Source organism: Megalops cyprinoides, chromosome 11, assembly GCF_013368585.1.
Source record: "Megalops cyprinoides isolate fMegCyp1 chromosome 11, fMegCyp1.pri, whole genome shotgun sequence".
Taxonomy (NCBI): domain Eukaryota; kingdom Metazoa; phylum Chordata; class Actinopteri; order Elopiformes; family Megalopidae; genus Megalops; species Megalops cyprinoides.
This window is the reverse complement of record NC_050593.1, coordinates 19284318-19300094: the sequence shown is the minus strand read 5'-3', so window position 1 is coordinate 19300094 and position 15777 is coordinate 19284318. Positions and strand designations below refer to the sequence as shown.

The following is a 15777-nucleotide window of genomic DNA, read 5'->3' as shown; positions in this document are numbered from 1 at the left end:
TTATGACTGTGAGAGTTTTTCGAAACATCGAATGACGTCAACAGTACACGCTACATAAATTGTTTGCACTTGTTAGACGCACTCTTGCTGACATGGCGACTTCCTTGTTTGTCTTATTTCCTGAAACTTTCAGAAAAGCGCTTTTCAGAGTGCTGCAACAGAAACAGGTCCTTTGGTTGTTGGATGGGTGTTGTTGCTGTGTCGTGCCCACGATTAAATGGCAGGATGAGTTGTCTGATTTAAAATAGTCCAAATGTCTTATGATACGTTTTAGAGATGTGACCCTCCAAAGGAAGCGTTCACAACGAGTAAGTAGAAGTATTATACTTATGATTTGAATGTAGAAATAATAAGGCCAATCGATCTGGGCTAGCTATTTATTAAGACTAGCTAGGCTATGTATGTGGATCCACTGCATGGCATTGGGTTTTTGTTGCAACAATTAAACTAAACGATAACTAGCTTGCAAAGACTCTGTGCGACGTCCTCGGTCTGTGTACTTCTTGTGATTTGCTTTCACGAACATTACTTTTACTAACACTTTTTAAGAGTTCGTTTTCGCTACACTGTTAAACTTAAGCTTGAAGTAATTGGCGCTTTCTATCCGAAAGGCATCCAAAAATGGCTTCGTCGAATGCAAACACCCAGAACTTTGAGGACTGGATGTCAAATCTCCCTGAAACATTATGGAACATTCCACTGTACAACCTTGCCATTCCAGGTAACAACAATGCGTTTTTGTCATTTTTAACATGCATGCAACGTATTGTAATGGATGGTTTCCTCTTTTGGGATCAGACCCGAAGCTGGATCCACATGGTTATTGTCATCTCTGCCTGCTCCCATTGGTTTTGTGTCTTGCTGCAAGTATCCCAAGATTACTGATATGAAAAAGTCCTTAAAATTCCCTATGCAGTTTTAATTCAAATGCTGCCACCACCCAAGTTTTCGTAAGATTATTTCTGCGAGACAAAATAAAAAATTGAAATGAAAATGTGTTTCAACGTCACTTGTACAAACATGTCAACTCTCTCGTTAGACACACTTTCAAATTAAAACGAGGCTTGAGACGCTTCCAAGTGAGAATCGACGGTGGCATTACATTGCTAAGTACCAAAGCGCACATGCTGTCAGAATATCCAAAGGTAATCAATTATACGATGAACCACCAGTTGCCTACTGTTAGCTAACTGACGTTTCAGCTAAGTGCTTAGCTTGCTAAAATTGCTTGCTTAGTAGCTACTTTCATTGTCTGAATATTTAGCTAACTAGATATAAAATGATCAGAATCAAGATGTCATCTGCTTCATGTTTTATTGAATACATAACATACAAAGAGGCTGAAAGTTCAAAGGTATTGCTTGTAAGAGGAGGAGCTAATTATTCACAATTATCTTTTTCTGTGATACAAACTGAAATAACGCGTCCATTAGTGCAACCTGTGTTTTCTGTTACCTGGTGAGTTAGCTTGCACACTGTGAGTCCTTATCCCCTACAAGAAGTGATGTTACAATGATTCTAGTTTTAATGTTAAATTTCTTGTCCATATCAAGATGTGTGATATAATTACTGACATGGAAAACATCCAGGTGTTATAGTTCCTTTTTGAGAATGGAAATTAAAATAAGAAATGTTTGTGCTGTTGCAGGCAGTCATGACACTATGACTTACTGCCTTGACATCAGTTCCCCTCTGGTCCAATCTGAGTCTGACACCTTCAGACTGGTGGATGGACTCTTTTACTGCCTTACCCGACCTGCCATTTACAGATGGGCAACAACACAGGTCTGCACCATTTTCATATCATCAGTTTAGCCAGTATTTTGCCATTTTGTTCCAACACACAAATGTACATACAGTATATCTATGATATATCGACAATATAGACTGATTCATTTGTCCTGCATTGCTGTTGTATTTCAAGTTGTGGTCATTGAAATAATCAAAAATAAATGAACTCGTGGTGAATGATAAAGGATGAAAAGCTGATAAAATCAGAAGTCTCTCACCTCACTGAATGTTGATTTCCTTCGAGGGTACATAATGTGAAATTGTGTCTTCAGAACATTGATGAAATATGTAATACACATGAAAAAGAATGCATTCCATCACCTCTGTGTGACTTGAAACAGGAGAGGAGTATTGTGGAACAGATGAAGGCAGGCATTCGATATTTCGACCTCCGCATTGCTCACAAACCAAGCGACACCTCTGATGATCTTTACTTCACACATGTCATCTTCACGTTTTCCACTGTAGTGGTGAGTCTGACTTCCGTGGAATCGTGGACTCATTCAGGATCATTTCTCATCTATAATTTTGTGGGATTTTATATACAGTAATTTTGTGTGACTACTACAAGGTAAAGAGCAGCAGTCTGGATTTGTGTGTAGGTAAATGAACTCACAGTAAGAATGTAATGGGTTGAGATTTTGGACAATTCACTGCTGTTGTGCCCATATACTTAATCTAAAGTAGCTTCGGTAAAAAAACCATGTGTATAAATGAATAAAATTTTAAATGTATGCTATCTAAATTAATAATGTAAATGAAATGCAGATGAATCTTTGTTAAACCTGGGGCCCTTCTAAAACACATATGTATATAAATTACAATCCTTTATAGGAAGCGCTGGAGGACATTGCCAGGTGGCTTGACTGTCATCCTAAGGAGGTTGTCATTTTAGCCTGCCGTGAGTTTGAAGGCCTAAGTGAAAAGCTTCATGAGAAATTCATTTTTTCTTTGAAGAAGATTTTTGGATCTAAACTATGTCCTCAAAAGGTGAGCCCTCTCAATATGTAATATGTCCAGGCTCCTTTCTATTGGAAGACCCTCAATATAAAACAGTGATGAAATTGAGATTGCAAATGGAAGAAACTATTTTTAGCAGGTTTCCACTAAATACCGTAATAATTTATCATTGATTGACATGTCTTTTTACCAGCCTGAAAGAATTCTCTTCCTTTTCATTAAAAAAGCTTATCAAGCTAACCTTCTCCTAGTTCTGCTGTGATACCCTTCAAGGGAGAAAGGAGAAGGTGAGGTTTCATTATATGTGCTAGACCATTCTGTTCTCTGGTTTGCACAGTAGTGTGTGTGTATGTGAAGATGGTAAACTTCACTCTGTGTTTTTGTACCTTCAGAGTTCTGACCTGACCCTGCAGGGACTATGGGCTTCAGGGCAACAGGTGATCCTGTCCTATGAACATCAGACGGTACTGAGACATCCGGAACTTTGGCCAGACATTCCTTATTGGTGGGCTAACCAGCGCACTGCATCAGGAGTGATCCACTACCTGGACTGGCAGAAAGAGATTGGGCGCCCAGGTAAGGACCTTGCCCCTGAAACCAAACATATTTCTGCTACTCCATTAAAACCACCAACTGCTCTAAGTTCCAGATAATGTTCTTCATACATACAAAAATGGGTCTAGCCACATATCTGTATGTAGTGTATTATGCCTGTATGGTACATTGGACCTTGAAGGGCCATTTTAACTTCAGAGTATTGCTTAGTGGACCAAGCGTGTCTCCCTTGGCCATACTTGCTGCGATTTTTCACATTAATGAAACAGGACCTGACACTCAAATACCGATATTTTACAGGGGTAATTATCTTCCTATTTCATATAAATGGATAGAAGTTTCCCTTGAAATGTGTAAAGGTAGGTGCCCAGGTCTGCTGGCCTTTCCAAGGGCCATACAAGGAGCTGTTGTGGGTGAAATTTTGCCCACTGATTGTATGTGATCCTGATGCTAGTTAAATATGTATGTGGAGCATTTGCTGTGTTGTGTTTGTAACTGAAAATGAAGCTTTCTAAATTGCTACGATACTTCCACAGCGGGCTTCTTTGTGTCAGGACTGAACCTGACAGCTGACAGGCGCTACATCACGTTCCATCCCTGCGAGTCCCTCCGTACGCTGACCCAGAAGAACCAGGAATGCCTCATGGACTGGCTCCGGGACCAGCATCCTGGGTCACGCCCCGACAGTCTCAACATAATCGCTGGAGACTTTGTTGGCTCTGTCCACTTCTGTCCCCTTGTCATCGCCCTCAATGAGAAGCTTGTCCAGGTGAAGGATGGAGGATACATCTGAAAACAGAGCCTTGGACCTTTCATTCTACTTCTGGACCTAAGGGCCATATTTTCAAAAGAGATGGTCTAATTGCTAGTTTTGTGCACAAATAAGAAATACAAGTGTAAGGAAGGAATCTGTATATTTCACTTGTTAATGTTTACATACTTTTTACCATATGCTTATGTATTATTATTTCTACATTTACGTAGAACACATTTGTCAAGTTAAGCTCTAGGATATTTGGGTGAAGTGGGTTATTCGGTGTTTACATATTTTCAGGTGACAAGGGCAAACTTACTGAATTTCACTGTGTACCAATGAGATGTGTCAATGAGGTTTAGCAGCAAAATCAATTTAAGTGAAAACACAGAGCCCTTGGGTTTTATGTGTGTTCAAAAAGTAATTGTTTACATAGAGTGCAGTGTGTGGCAATGTATTTACAGAGTGATCTAAACTTGTAATATGTCCTTACACTGCAGTATAAAATTATTAAGGGACAAATAATGGCCCTGTTAATAGTTGTGTTGGCATCTCTCCCAGAGTAATGGCAAAACCTTCATTTCACCTCTAGCTGGCATTAATAAGAGGATTCCCCTAAGTACTCAATGCCCCAAACAGCCCCTGACCTTACATGTTTCAACAAATTAGGTTCTAACCATACCTCTGACGCATCTCAAGGAGCCTTAAGGCAAGAAAATAGGATACATGTAAAAAACACTACTTTTTATAACAAATAATTTATTATTCATAAAGAAAAATGCATTGGCTGTGTTTTGATTCTTTGAAGCATTACTATGTTGAGGCAAAAGAGTAAGACTTGGCTGTTTACCAGTCTTGTCTGAATGCAAGTCATCAGTTCATAGGATACACAGGGCAGGTTCAGTCTGACAGTATACCAAGCATAGTTACATATGATAGATTAGTCCTTGACAATAAACAATGGATAGACCTTGATGATTTTGCCATCTTGTCAAAGGACATTTACTCACTATGCTCTGTTAAGAAGCCTGGAACAGCTTCCTATACCGCCCGTATGCTGCAGTGCTGATGATAACCGTGACTAAGGCTGTGCCTTCCTCCGCGTCCACATTCACCTCTTGAACCGTAGCCTCCTTGTGCAACCAGCTGTGGGGAGACACACATTCAAATAGATCTTCACTTAAAAGGTACCTACAACCCTTCTGTTCTGACAATTATCAGCAGTTTACATCACAATTATAATTGAACTCATATTTTTACAGCCTGAAATTTACCTTGAGTTTCTGTCAAAAACCAAAATGAACCCCAGGGGAAGTACTGCTGAATACACATGAAGTACATGGCCCTTTTTAAGAGCAAATATGCATGGAATGTTTTCAGTAATCACTGAACCAGGTGGCATATTATTTAAACCTTAAAGTATACTGCCCTTCCTTGGAAATGATGTTTTCATCTCTTTCAGATTCATAACTGTGTACCTTAACTGGAAAGTGCTGAGATCCACCTTAAGAGTCAAAATTTGTTTCCCTGTGGACTTCATGATGGCCGATTCTATTCTCTTCCTCAGCTCCTCCAAACCCTGTCCTTTCAGAGCGGATATGGGCAGGGTGTCAGGCTCCGAGGGCTGGTACCTGCAGATCAGAGATCACTCTGAGAGAGGAAGTCACAGCAGCAGAGAGGTTGATTCATTTGTGATAGATGCATGCTTATGACACTGTATTTTGAAATGTAGTTTGTTTTGAGTTTTATTCCCCTTATACCCTGGAATCAGGTCAATCTTGTTGTGGACCTCCACAAGGGAGCTCATCAGATGCTCAGGGATCTGCAGGTTCTTTAGGACGTTCAGCACATTTGCCTTCTGGTTAACAGTCTCTGGGTGGCTGATGTCTCTGACGTGTATGATCAGATCCTGGAAAATATGCGCTTGGTTTCAGCACCTTAGTCAGACATCACACAGGAGCAGTGAAATATCTATAAATCTGTTATATTTTGTTATAATCTATTACTTTTTTGGATTTGATAACATGCTGCTCTTTGCAAAGGCTTATAATCACAACTGCCATATATTTGGACTAATATGGTATGAACTCAAAGGCAGAGTGTTTACCCCCAGCAACAAAAAAAGAGTAAAATTCCCTTAAATATAAAAATACTACAGTAGCATTTTTGGGATGAAGACTGTCCCATGTAGTGTCAGAAACACAACGCAGCACTGACACAGCCTTGTAGAGTGCAGCAGATAGTACGCACTGAATGGGCCACATCCTCTAAGGTAGCTGAGAAAGAGTCAATGAGCTGGTGGGGCAGCTGGGACAGGAAGCCAATGGTGTCCACGAAGAGAACAGTCATGTGACTGGGCAGCCGGCCAGCATGGACGGTGACATCCAGGGTAGCGAAAAGCTGGTCACGAGGCTCCAGTCCAGCGTCGCCAGTAAGGGCCTTGATCAGGGTGGTCTTTCCTGGAGGTAGAGAGTACATGGTTATTAAAAAGGAATGTTATTTTATTGCACATGTCAGCAGTTTTAGATTCAGAAAATCATGGTACATTGAGTTTGTTACGGTGCTCCAGCCTGATCGCTCGTGACTTAAACTGTAAACCAAGTGAAAGTAAAGGTCACACACTTTGGTCCCAAGTGAGTCCAACCACTCACAGAACCACACATACAAATGCACCACCCCATATCATTCTCCCTGAACCCCGCATCTCACCGCAGTTGGTGTAGCCCATGACGGAGATGACGGGGAATTCTCGCTGTTGCCGCTGGGAGCGAAGCAGGTGGCGTTTCCTCCGGAGCTTCTCCAGCGCGGCCCGGATCTTCAGCTCTCTCTCCTTCAGCAGCCTCTGCTGCACCTCCATTAGAGTTTCACCTGCACGGTGAAGCTTGGTGCATTAATCTGCAGCCACTTCACATGTAATATGAAACTGAATGCAGTTTGTTTGTGCTTTGCACGTACAGTTGTTTGTACAGTTTTGTATTCACTGCGCTTCTTTACAATATTACAGGTAATAATATTTGTAATACTATTACTGGTATATGAACTGTTCTTTGCATTTGTTATACAGTGTACAAATGTGCAACTAATGCATTCTGGAAAAGGGTGACATGAATGCAGAATAATACTAGAAATAGTGATAATACGATAATGCACTGTACATGACAGGTTACCTTCATTCTGTAGGGTGAGCGGTATTTTCACTCTCCAGTCTCTTACCTGAACCCATTATATATCTGGAACCCCCACCCTGCTGGTCCAAATTTGCTAAGTCATTCCTTAAACGTGATCTGTGAGCACAAGCATAGGGTCATGTGAATTTTATCTGATCATGTCCCCCACATTGTGCTACTAATCTTACACCAATTGCAGTATGTGTCCAACAATGAAATCAAGAACATGAACCAGGTTTGCTTACACGCTATGAAATATCATGCAGTGATTGCAAAATGATTCATATGAATACATTCTGTGTACAAAAAAGCACCCAAAGGTCACACTTTGCTTTAAATAAATGACATGATCCAGGGAGATGAACGTTTACCTTAACAGCGGGATCTCAGCCAGAGAGATCTGCAGCTTGGCCTCCTTGGTACGAGCATTACAGCGGAATATGTGAAGCACCACAGTGTATCTGTCCAACACCTTTACTCCCCAAGCCTCCTCCAGCTCCCTCTGCCACAGGACACACACACACACACACACACACACACACCATTATCATCAGAAAAATGTCACATCTTCATGACACCAAAATGTACAGTGCTGGTTACATCTGGGTCACAGGTAGTCAATGAAGGCAAGCCTCCAGCTTTGCCCTCATTTTCATTTAGCAAACAGCTTATACATGTAGCACCAGGTGAGACTGCTTCCAAAGTGATGACTTAAAGAATTAAAGAAAGAATGAAAACCAGTGGACCTACGGCCCTTCAGGAGGAAGGGCTGAGGAACCTCCCGACTGTGGATTACACTGGGACACCTGGGAAAACTGCACGATGCTCTCAGACTGAACTCATCAATGCCTACACTACACTTGATGACATGGTACCAGCAGAGTAATTAACTTTACCTCTGACGAAGGTGACAGACGCTCTACATTCACGAACACAGCAGTGATCCCTGGCACTCCCTTGATCCTTTCTGAAATAAAGTGTTAGCATAACTTAAATGAAGAGCCTCAAGGGCATTCTTTCCCAAAAGCCAGTGGATCTGTAGTTCACGGAAATGTATTGTGCACAGCCAGCAGCTCCCGACCTGTGAGTAACTGGAAGTTTCCCTTTCCGAAAAGCCTCTTCTTGTCCGGCATTTTTGTGGAGAGAATTATCTTGTCAACCACGGTCCAATTTTGCAATGTGGTCACTAGCCCCACAGCCTCCTCCATCTGAAGCTCAGCTACAAAGCACACAATCGATATTACTGGAACAAACCTATCATGTCCAAGGTGTAAAAGCTCTATGCCAGTAAAAGGTGACATATATATAACTTTTAGTTTTATATTATACTGGACTCGTTGACTATTCTAAGTTCAATAAACCGCTAGTAAGGAGGTAGCATGTCTATTCATATTACTTAACGTACAACTAACCTGTGGTCAGACGCTGTTTTTTCCTTCCCCATTTCACATCGGGGTGAACGATGAAGACCCTGTGATGCCCGTCACCGATGTCCGTGGGAACCTGCTGTTGGAAGAGCTCGTCTACTTCGCTCTCCTCCAAAATACAATCCCCGAGATCTGCACCATCGTCATCTGTAGCATCTCCAGAGCTATGTTTCTTGATTTTGAATTTGCACGATGTTGTCGAGAAACAACGAATATAACTGCGCTCTACACCTAATAGGCCTACAGGCAATGCCCTGACCCGTGGAAAGTTCGCAGGTGCACAGTATTTCTGCCTTAAGTGGGGTAAGTGTAAACTTGTGGGTCTGGAACATACCGAGTGATTGTTTTGGTACCTTAATGATGACTTCAGGACAACCGGTGACCAATGACGGTTCCTCAGATGATACGAAACAAAAAACGTGTAGTAATTCCTTTTAGCAAATAAATTCAGTACAATATATTTCCCTTGCATGCAATACTTTATAAGTTCCATCCGTCTAGACAACTAGCTAGCTCGCTGCTAACTACAGAAGCTTGACTCTAGCTATTAAGACAGTAATTTCGGGGAACCCAAAAATCATTCAGTACAATAAGATGTTCATGTTACCGCATATGAAAGTTACAACATTTCGTAACTGTTTCAATCAAACAGCGGTATAAACTACTTTGGTGTTATATTTGCAGAACGCTGTGATCCACTCTACCCAACGTGCAAGCTGCCCACAGACAGCGAAAAATGGCTGGCTGGTGCGCTTCGGTCACCTTCGATCATATCCGAAGAAATTCGGGGTTTTCCGACAACGTGCATGTGTTTATAAAGCTCAAGTGCCCTCTTGTGGTCAGGACACGGCACTGGCATCCTATGTCCAGCGATGAAGAATCCGTGTTATGGAAAAGGATTTAAAAATATTTATTGCTAATTTTTTTACTGCATAATCTTACACATCTTATGAATTAAAGAACGCATTCTCATATACTATGTACAACAATTCAAGTATTTTGTAGCTTATCTGTGTAAAGAGGAGATTGGCTACATGAAGTGCTCTCCAATATTTATGTTTACTGTTACCACCTTTTATACCACAAAGAAACAGGAAGGTTGGACCCTAGATTTGCTTTTCCTGCCTTTGTTTCAATGATTACGCCAAGGGTGTGAATAAATGTGACCCTCTTATTTTCTGTTTTAAAATGAACTGTGAATATGCGCTGAAAAGATTATTTTGTTGTGTTTTTTCTTTTGTAATATTTAATGTTTGGACAGGGATATTAATAAATATGAAAAGCACTTTATATCTGATGGTAAATAGGTCTCTCTCGGAGTGATATATTAGGTCAACAATTCTTAAGTCAGTATCTATACTGGGAAAAAAAAAACTTTAAAAATTATAGGTCTAATGTCCGAGATCCCATGAGTATTTTAGTCTTTTATTCATGTTTCATATTAGGGGGGAGGGGTTGGACATCCGACCCACAATCCTATGGTATTCACATTGATATCAGCGCCGAGGGACGGTATCCCACGCTTAAAAAAATAATTTTACTGAAAAGTAGCCAGACCTGTCGGGCTGGCATGCAAGATCTCGTCTGTCTTCTGTTGACGTAAGACCTAGACTGTATGAGGAATAACAAGTGGGTGAGGATTTTTTTTTGTTGTTGTTACACTTCAACTTGTGTGTCCTCCATTATCTATCTACTGTTCTTGCAAGCTAGTGCTGCATATTACTGCAACTTAATTATGTTCTTTAGACTTATTCTGTACATAGGACCTGCTAAACTTGTTGGTCGCTTAACTACGAAGTTACTCTAACGTTAGATATGATGACCGAATAGCCTATAACATTTCCTACTCACTTCACCAACAGCACCACAAATTATCTGCATTATCATACACTTGATCAACAAATAAAGTAGGCGTCATAAGTGGGAGCAGTTTTCGTTCAAAATATTTCCTGTTTGATGTCCCCATTGCTTCATCGAAGAAATATCCAAACGGTAGGCTGTTTTCCATAATCATAGAGGCACCTGTATGGTTTAAGGTGTCAAGTTGCGGAGTTCTGGCACGTACAAAGTTTGAATTCGTGTATGCCTTCTTCAGATAAAAAATCTAGATGTGTTGCTATTTCATTCGAATGACTTCGCCATGCCACAGACAATGCTAAGGACTAGGACGAGCTGAGACAAGTCGTTGCATGGTGTAGGTGTGGATTCTTTTCCTATTGGGTGTCAGCAGCATGCTTTTTATTCGTCTACGGTGAATAATTTCAACGGGAGCTAGCATGTTGTCGGGGAAAAACACTTTATGACATTTACTTGAGTCATTAAATAGGCTAACATCTAAAAACGACATGCTAAATATCCGAGCGCAAAAATCCGAGGTATCAGGGACCTTCGTATTTGATGTCAAATTCAAATCATCTGTGCTTTAGCACCCAGTGTCGCTATACCCCCTGTCCCACACTACTCCCGGCGACATCCGGTCATACCTCATCCCTGAGGGCGATGTCAGTGACATGGACCAGTGGACTGCTGTTGAGTGTAATCAGTTATTGCACGTCACTCGGTAAGTTTTATACCTCGCTGATGATCATTTATTTGAGATATTTCTCTTACAAACACTTACTGACTTTTCTGTTACTATTTCATATTTATTTGTCGGAGAAGAATCGTATTGTGAAGCTCCTTGTCACAACTTAATACGTTCTAAACAATGAAACAAGGGCAGTTTGCTCTAACACAGATCTATTTGAAGGCACTGTGGAAGTGAAAGATCTATTTGAATTTGTATAAAATAATGTAGTCATCTTGGAAGGCAGAACAGTATCATGCAAATGTAGTTTGTAGGCAACGTCGTCACAAAATATTCACAACAATTAACAAAAATCACATAGATGATGTCTTCATACATTTTACAAAAGTATGTAAATACTAAACTGTGCCTGTTCATTCGTAGGTGATGAATGTGTGCTTGGGATAGTTGGAGAATCTGCCATCCTGCCATGTGTCTACAGTGGAGCAGAGGAACTGGCCTCAGTGGATATTTCCATTGAATGGAGACTAGGGAGTGATGTGGTGCACAGGTCAGAATCAGGGGAGGGAAGTGAGAGGACACAGATAATGTCATACAGCAATAGGACACGGCTCTCCGCAGCTGCTCTGCAGACTGGAGACTTTTCCCTGCAGCTTTCTGATGTAATTAGGGAAGATGAACAGAGCTATGACTGCTACATCAGCCACCCTGGCCTGGAGTCCAGCACTCCCATCTGCACTGTGTGCCTCAGAGTTGCAGGTAAGACTCCAAACTGTTAGTTCTTTTGATGACATTTAAAAACGCATTGGGTAGCACTTTGGAAAAAGCAAAACCAGAGGGAAGTATTTAAATGGATGACAAGTCATTTATCTGTTTTGTTAAGGGTGTTTTTGAAATTTTTTGTACTGGCTGTATACAATATAAGGCGTTCATGGACATTTGATCTCACAATAACTAGTGCCAGAAAACATTTCAGGCACTAGTTACGCATACATAGAAATAATAACTGAAAAGTGAACCAATGATGTTTTCCTTAAATCAGTAGATCAGGATGGTCTCCCCAAAACGTGCCACTTTCTTCTGCAGCTCATTTTAGCTCTCCAGTGTTACTGAATGAAGTGAGAGAGGGAGAGGAGGCTCGCTTCACCTGTCACTCTAGCGGAGGGTTCCCCGAACCCGCTGTCCACTGGTTCCTTGATCAAACGGAGCAACACGCTTTGGATTCAGCACACACACAGAGCACTCTGATCCCTGACTCTGGGCTCTACGATGTAACCAGCGTCCTATTGGTCAATGTCACCCAGGACACCACCGTGTCATGTGCAATAGAAAACCTCCTCCTCAATGAGACTCTGGAATCTTTAAGTTGTGAGTACATAAGCAAAAGGTTGCAATGGCGTTTGTACAAATTTAATGCATAGTACAGTTTGTATGATGGTAAAACCTCCACTTTGTAGACAGTTTTATTTATTCATTTATTTACTTGGCACATGTTGCAGCAGAGTGCCATAATTAGAAGTAGTGCCTTACCAAAAGGGGTGGAAGAGAGTTTATTCACCTGTAAAGAAAGGTTGTTGGAGAGTAGTGAACTTAAAATTGTTTTGTTTGCTGTGTGAATGTCGAAGACTAAGAATTGGCTGTGTTTTGGTTTATTCTTTTTATATGCCTTTAAAAGGAGGTTTGCAAAACCATCGTTTGCAAAACATATTTTGGAAATACTTGAAATTGGGTTAATTAAGATGCCTGTGATTCCCAACATTTTGCAAATGCAGAGGATTGTGGTTTTGTGGTGTTCTTTCCTTTTTTTTTGGTTTGGTGGGAATGGGGTATTCCAGCCATTCTTCTTTTCCATTTTCACTTGAGGAAAACCAGTTAAAGTAGCCTACAGACTTGCAAGCTTCTGACTGTTGCTGTTTGTGTATGTTTTTAGAAAATACCAATAAACTAAACATACACATAATCACACCTCACTTGGTTAAAGAAAAGAAAAGGGACAGCCCAGCACTTAATGTGTGTGTCCATTACAAGACGTTGCATGCATCTATTAATGACCAAGTCTATGACTAGATGCATTCCGTATTGAGATTTCTAGAAATTTTACCCATATTAACTATGTGTCAAAATCAGTCTGACATGGGAATGGTGTCATTTGTCATAGGATTCTCTTAGTGTTTGTATCCTGAGACAGTGTGTGAACAGTATAGAGTGACCGTCCCATCTGGTTGTGTCCTGGTTCAGATGGAGTTGAGGCGAGTCCGGTGGTGGGCCGGGCGTCCCAGGCCATGTGGATGTTCAGCACCACCCTGTGTGTACTTGTGGCGGTTCTGGTGGCCTCAGCTGTGGTGTACCAGATCAAAGAGGACTATGATCGAAAGAGGAACTCAAACTTACACCAAGGTATCTGACCTGTACTGCATCACCTATCCCATACTCCTTCAGTGTCAGTTACAACACGTGCAATATACCACAACAAAATATACCACAACAATATACCTCAACAACCCATACTGAGATGAATGCTGTACCAGGATTTGTAAATACTGGTCCTTGAGGGAGGCCATGTCTGCATGCTTTCTAGTCAGGCTTTTGTTGTATTAAATTCATCGTATTTATTGAACTAGTTTAGTTAAGAGAGCTGGAGAACCTGGGATGCAGCCTTCTGGGACTAGACTTGACTGGCCCTGCTGTATGTAGTCTCATAGTGTCTCACAATAAATGAATGTAACTGAAGGTACCTGGATGTGTGTGTTCTAGTGGTGCTAGAAGAAGACGAGACCAAGCATTCGATGTTGGACATGGAACGGCTGGACTCTTTGACTGAGACCAATGTGTAACAGTGTGGAGCAGCAGGCCTTGGATGGACAGGGTAGCGTGGGACTGAACTTGGGGGAGAGCTTAGTGCTGCTGGGGGGCTCTGCAGCACTGCACTCAATATCCACACATCTAGAACAATAAAACTTAGCCTAAGACACAACCACACAGCTTAAACTCTTAAACGGATCAAAATAGTCACATGTAAATGCATACAGCACACATACCCACACAGCTTAAACTCTGAAATCCATCTATGTAGTGGCACTGAGGATAGGGGGTGCAACGCCGCTGATCCCACAGTTACTAAGCAGCTAGCCATTTCATGCTGTTGCCCCCTAAGCTGATGACTAATTTGGACCACCTTCCTATGGACTTTCAATGGACAAAGGGAAAAAATACTGTTGTATGGGAAGGAATGAATACAATTCCCAGGGACATTGACCCTGCTTTCAAATTCAAAACTACACTCAGATGCACACAGATGAAAAAAAAAAAAGTTCACATATCTTTGATAGGATGATGTTTAACAGACTTCCTAACAAAAGTTAAATTATATGTTTGACATTTTGTAACTATTTGTAGTGTTTCTTTTTAGGGGAATCAGAATAAAGTTAATTAAAACTGGACACATTTTATAGTAATGAACAAGTGGGGTGCATAAGGAGGTTCAATCTGTTTCTGGTTTTGGTGGTAGGCTCTTAAATATTTAAAAAGATCTGCCATTTTTAATAATAACAGCTGTAATTTGTGCTTATATTCTTAACTTTTTACAGTGAAACTTGTCTGATACAGGAGTGAACCAGTGTTGGTGTGTAGAGCATACAGTATTAGCAAAAGAAGCCAGGTTAACTGGTTGAAACAAACACTGACACACGCCCCACAGCTGCTTACCCCTTGAGGAATAATTTTATTTTCTCACTCTTAGGATCGCATTTCATGTACAGCTTTTCAACATGTTGGGTCAATTTGTAATAATTAATCAGATTTGTGTTGACCTCACAATTTCCTGCATAGCTGCAACGATAGTACTGGTACTGGTGCTTTCACACCATTCTTTACTGAAATCAGAATTAAGTTGGCACACATTTAAGGTTCATCCCATTTAAGGGCCATACCAAAGTCCTGTGTTAGTATAGTTCAGCCCTACAATTGGTGTGTTTCCTGCTGGCAAGGTGGTTTAATTTAAATTATCCAGCTGACAGACAAACACCACTTCAGTAATGCCAGAGGGTGTCTGTCGCAAGCAAGAGGATTGGGAATATATGTAAGGAATTCCAGCTGAATAAACTTGGTCCCATTCTTACTGGAATTATTAAAGTTAACAATATTTTGTTTTTGTAAAATATTGTGTAAAATATTTTTTTTTAGATGAGTACTGTGATAGTGACAGCACGTTCAAGAGCAGAACAATGAGTGCTTGGTATTTAAGTGTGAGTATGTGGCCGTGTACAGACCTGTTCCTTGCATGAGCAAGATGTACCTTCACTGGTGTAATGTAGGCGTTTTCTGCAGTCAACAAACAGGCCTTGATCCTCCTTCTCATTTGCATACCTTTTTTCTCTGTTGAAAAAAATCCCTGCGGAAGAGTTATGGTGAGCGATGATTTTGCTCCTGAGCAGTAATCTTGGAGAAGTGAGCACTTTGCACATTTAACATGTAATCTTCGGGTTTATGCCAGGGATTGGGAAAGCTGACCCTAAATCAGTTGTTAGGAGTAGGAAGTACCCTGCACATACAGAAGACATACTGTGTCAGCCTTTGCATTATTTTTGATTTGAGGTC

The 15777-nt window shown here is 41.0% G+C and overlaps 3 protein-coding genes across 8 annotated transcripts; 2 read left to right on the top strand and 1 right to left on the bottom strand.

Moving 5' to 3' along the window:
• Nucleotides 1-93: 93 nt before the first annotated feature.
• si:dkey-66a8.7 (PI-PLC X domain-containing protein 1) lies at nucleotides 94-4770 on the top strand. 2 transcript variants are annotated; one of them, XM_036541088.1, is made up of 8 exons: nucleotides 94-308; nucleotides 612-721; nucleotides 1040-1145; nucleotides 1649-1785; nucleotides 2133-2261; nucleotides 2626-2781; nucleotides 3144-3327; nucleotides 3843-4770. In XM_036541088.1, exons 2-8 carry the CDS (start codon nucleotides 635-637, stop codon nucleotides 4097-4099), a joined length of 1056 nt encoding a protein of 351 aa, XP_036396981.1. In that variant the 5' UTR covers nucleotides 94-308; nucleotides 612-634; the 3' UTR covers nucleotides 4100-4770. The 2 variants fall into 2 exon arrangements, with proteins under 2 accessions (XP_036396981.1, XP_036396982.1); XM_036541089.1 differs by lacking the exon at nucleotides 1040-1145 and having other exon boundaries at nucleotides 3843-4767.
• On the bottom strand, nucleotides 4042-9182 carry gtpbp6 (GTP binding protein 6 (putative)). 2 transcript variants are annotated; one of them, XM_036541087.1, is made up of 11 exons: nucleotides 8640-9182; nucleotides 8309-8446; nucleotides 8124-8194; nucleotides 7599-7729; nucleotides 7274-7344; nucleotides 6770-6928; nucleotides 6311-6519; nucleotides 5821-5969; nucleotides 5539-5691; nucleotides 5071-5206; nucleotides 4042-4095 (listed from the first exon to the last, which is right to left on the bottom strand). In XM_036541087.1, the coding sequence occupies exons 1-10, from the start codon at nucleotides 9145-9147 to the stop codon at nucleotides 5080-5082; spliced, it is 1716 nt and encodes a 571-aa protein (XP_036396980.1). In that variant the 5' UTR covers nucleotides 9148-9182; the 3' UTR covers nucleotides 4042-4095; nucleotides 5071-5079. The 2 variants fall into 2 exon arrangements, with proteins under 2 accessions (XP_036396980.1, XP_036396979.1); XM_036541086.1 differs by lacking the exon at nucleotides 4042-4095 and having other exon boundaries at nucleotides 4895-5206.
• Nucleotides 9183-10174: 992 nt separating this feature from the next.
• LOC118786137 (ICOS ligand-like) lies at nucleotides 10175-14471 on the top strand. 4 transcript variants are annotated; one of them, XM_036541205.1, is made up of 6 exons: nucleotides 10175-10287; nucleotides 11081-11214; nucleotides 11605-11940; nucleotides 12268-12549; nucleotides 13420-13578; nucleotides 13936-14471. In XM_036541205.1, exons 2-6 carry the CDS (start codon nucleotides 11154-11156, stop codon nucleotides 14013-14015), a joined length of 918 nt encoding a protein of 305 aa, XP_036397098.1. In that variant the 5' UTR covers nucleotides 10175-10287; nucleotides 11081-11153; the 3' UTR covers nucleotides 14016-14471. The 4 variants fall into 4 exon arrangements, with proteins under 4 accessions (XP_036397098.1, XP_036397097.1, XP_036397096.1 ...); XM_036541204.1 differs by lacking the exon at nucleotides 10175-10287 and adding an exon at nucleotides 10335-10646; XM_036541203.1 differs by lacking the exon at nucleotides 10175-10287 and adding an exon at nucleotides 10653-10848.
• Nucleotides 14472-15777: the final 1306 nt, after the last annotated feature.

Bases quoted from the DNA above. Each gene is read 5' to 3' on its own strand.
- si:dkey-66a8.7 (XM_036541088.1), top strand. From the start codon at position 635: ATGCAAACACCCAGAACTTTGAGGACTGGATGTCAAATCTCCCTGAAA. The intron at 2,262-2,625 runs GTGAGTCTGACT...AATCCTTTATAG, and splicing joins TCACGTTTTCCACTGTAGTG to GAAGCGCTGGAGGACATTGC. The intron at 2,782-3,143 runs GTGAGCCCTCTC...TTGTACCTTCAG, and splicing joins CTAAACTATGTCCTCAAAAG to AGTTCTGACCTGACCCTGCA.
- LOC118786137 (XM_036541202.1), top strand. From the start codon at position 11,052: ATGTCAAATTCAAATCATCTGTGCTTTAGCACCCAGTGTCGCTATACC. The intron at 11,215-11,604 runs GTAAGTTTTATA...GTTCATTCGTAG, and splicing joins CAGTTATTGCACGTCACTCG to GTGATGAATGTGTGCTTGGG. The intron at 11,941-12,267 runs GTAAGACTCCAA...TTTCTTCTGCAG, and splicing joins TGTGTGCCTCAGAGTTGCAG to CTCATTTTAGCTCTCCAGTG.
- gtpbp6 (XM_036541087.1), bottom strand. From the start codon at position 9,147: ATGGAACTTATAAAGTATTGCATGCAAGGGAAATATATTGTACTGAAT. The intron at 6,520-6,769 runs GTGAGATGCGGG...CTCTACCTCCAG, and splicing joins CATGGGCTACACCAACTGCG to GAAAGACCACCCTGATCAAG. The intron at 5,207-5,538 runs GTACACAGTTAT...GTCTCCCCACAG, and splicing joins CTCAGCACTTTCCAGTTAAG to CTGGTTGCACAAGGAGGCTA.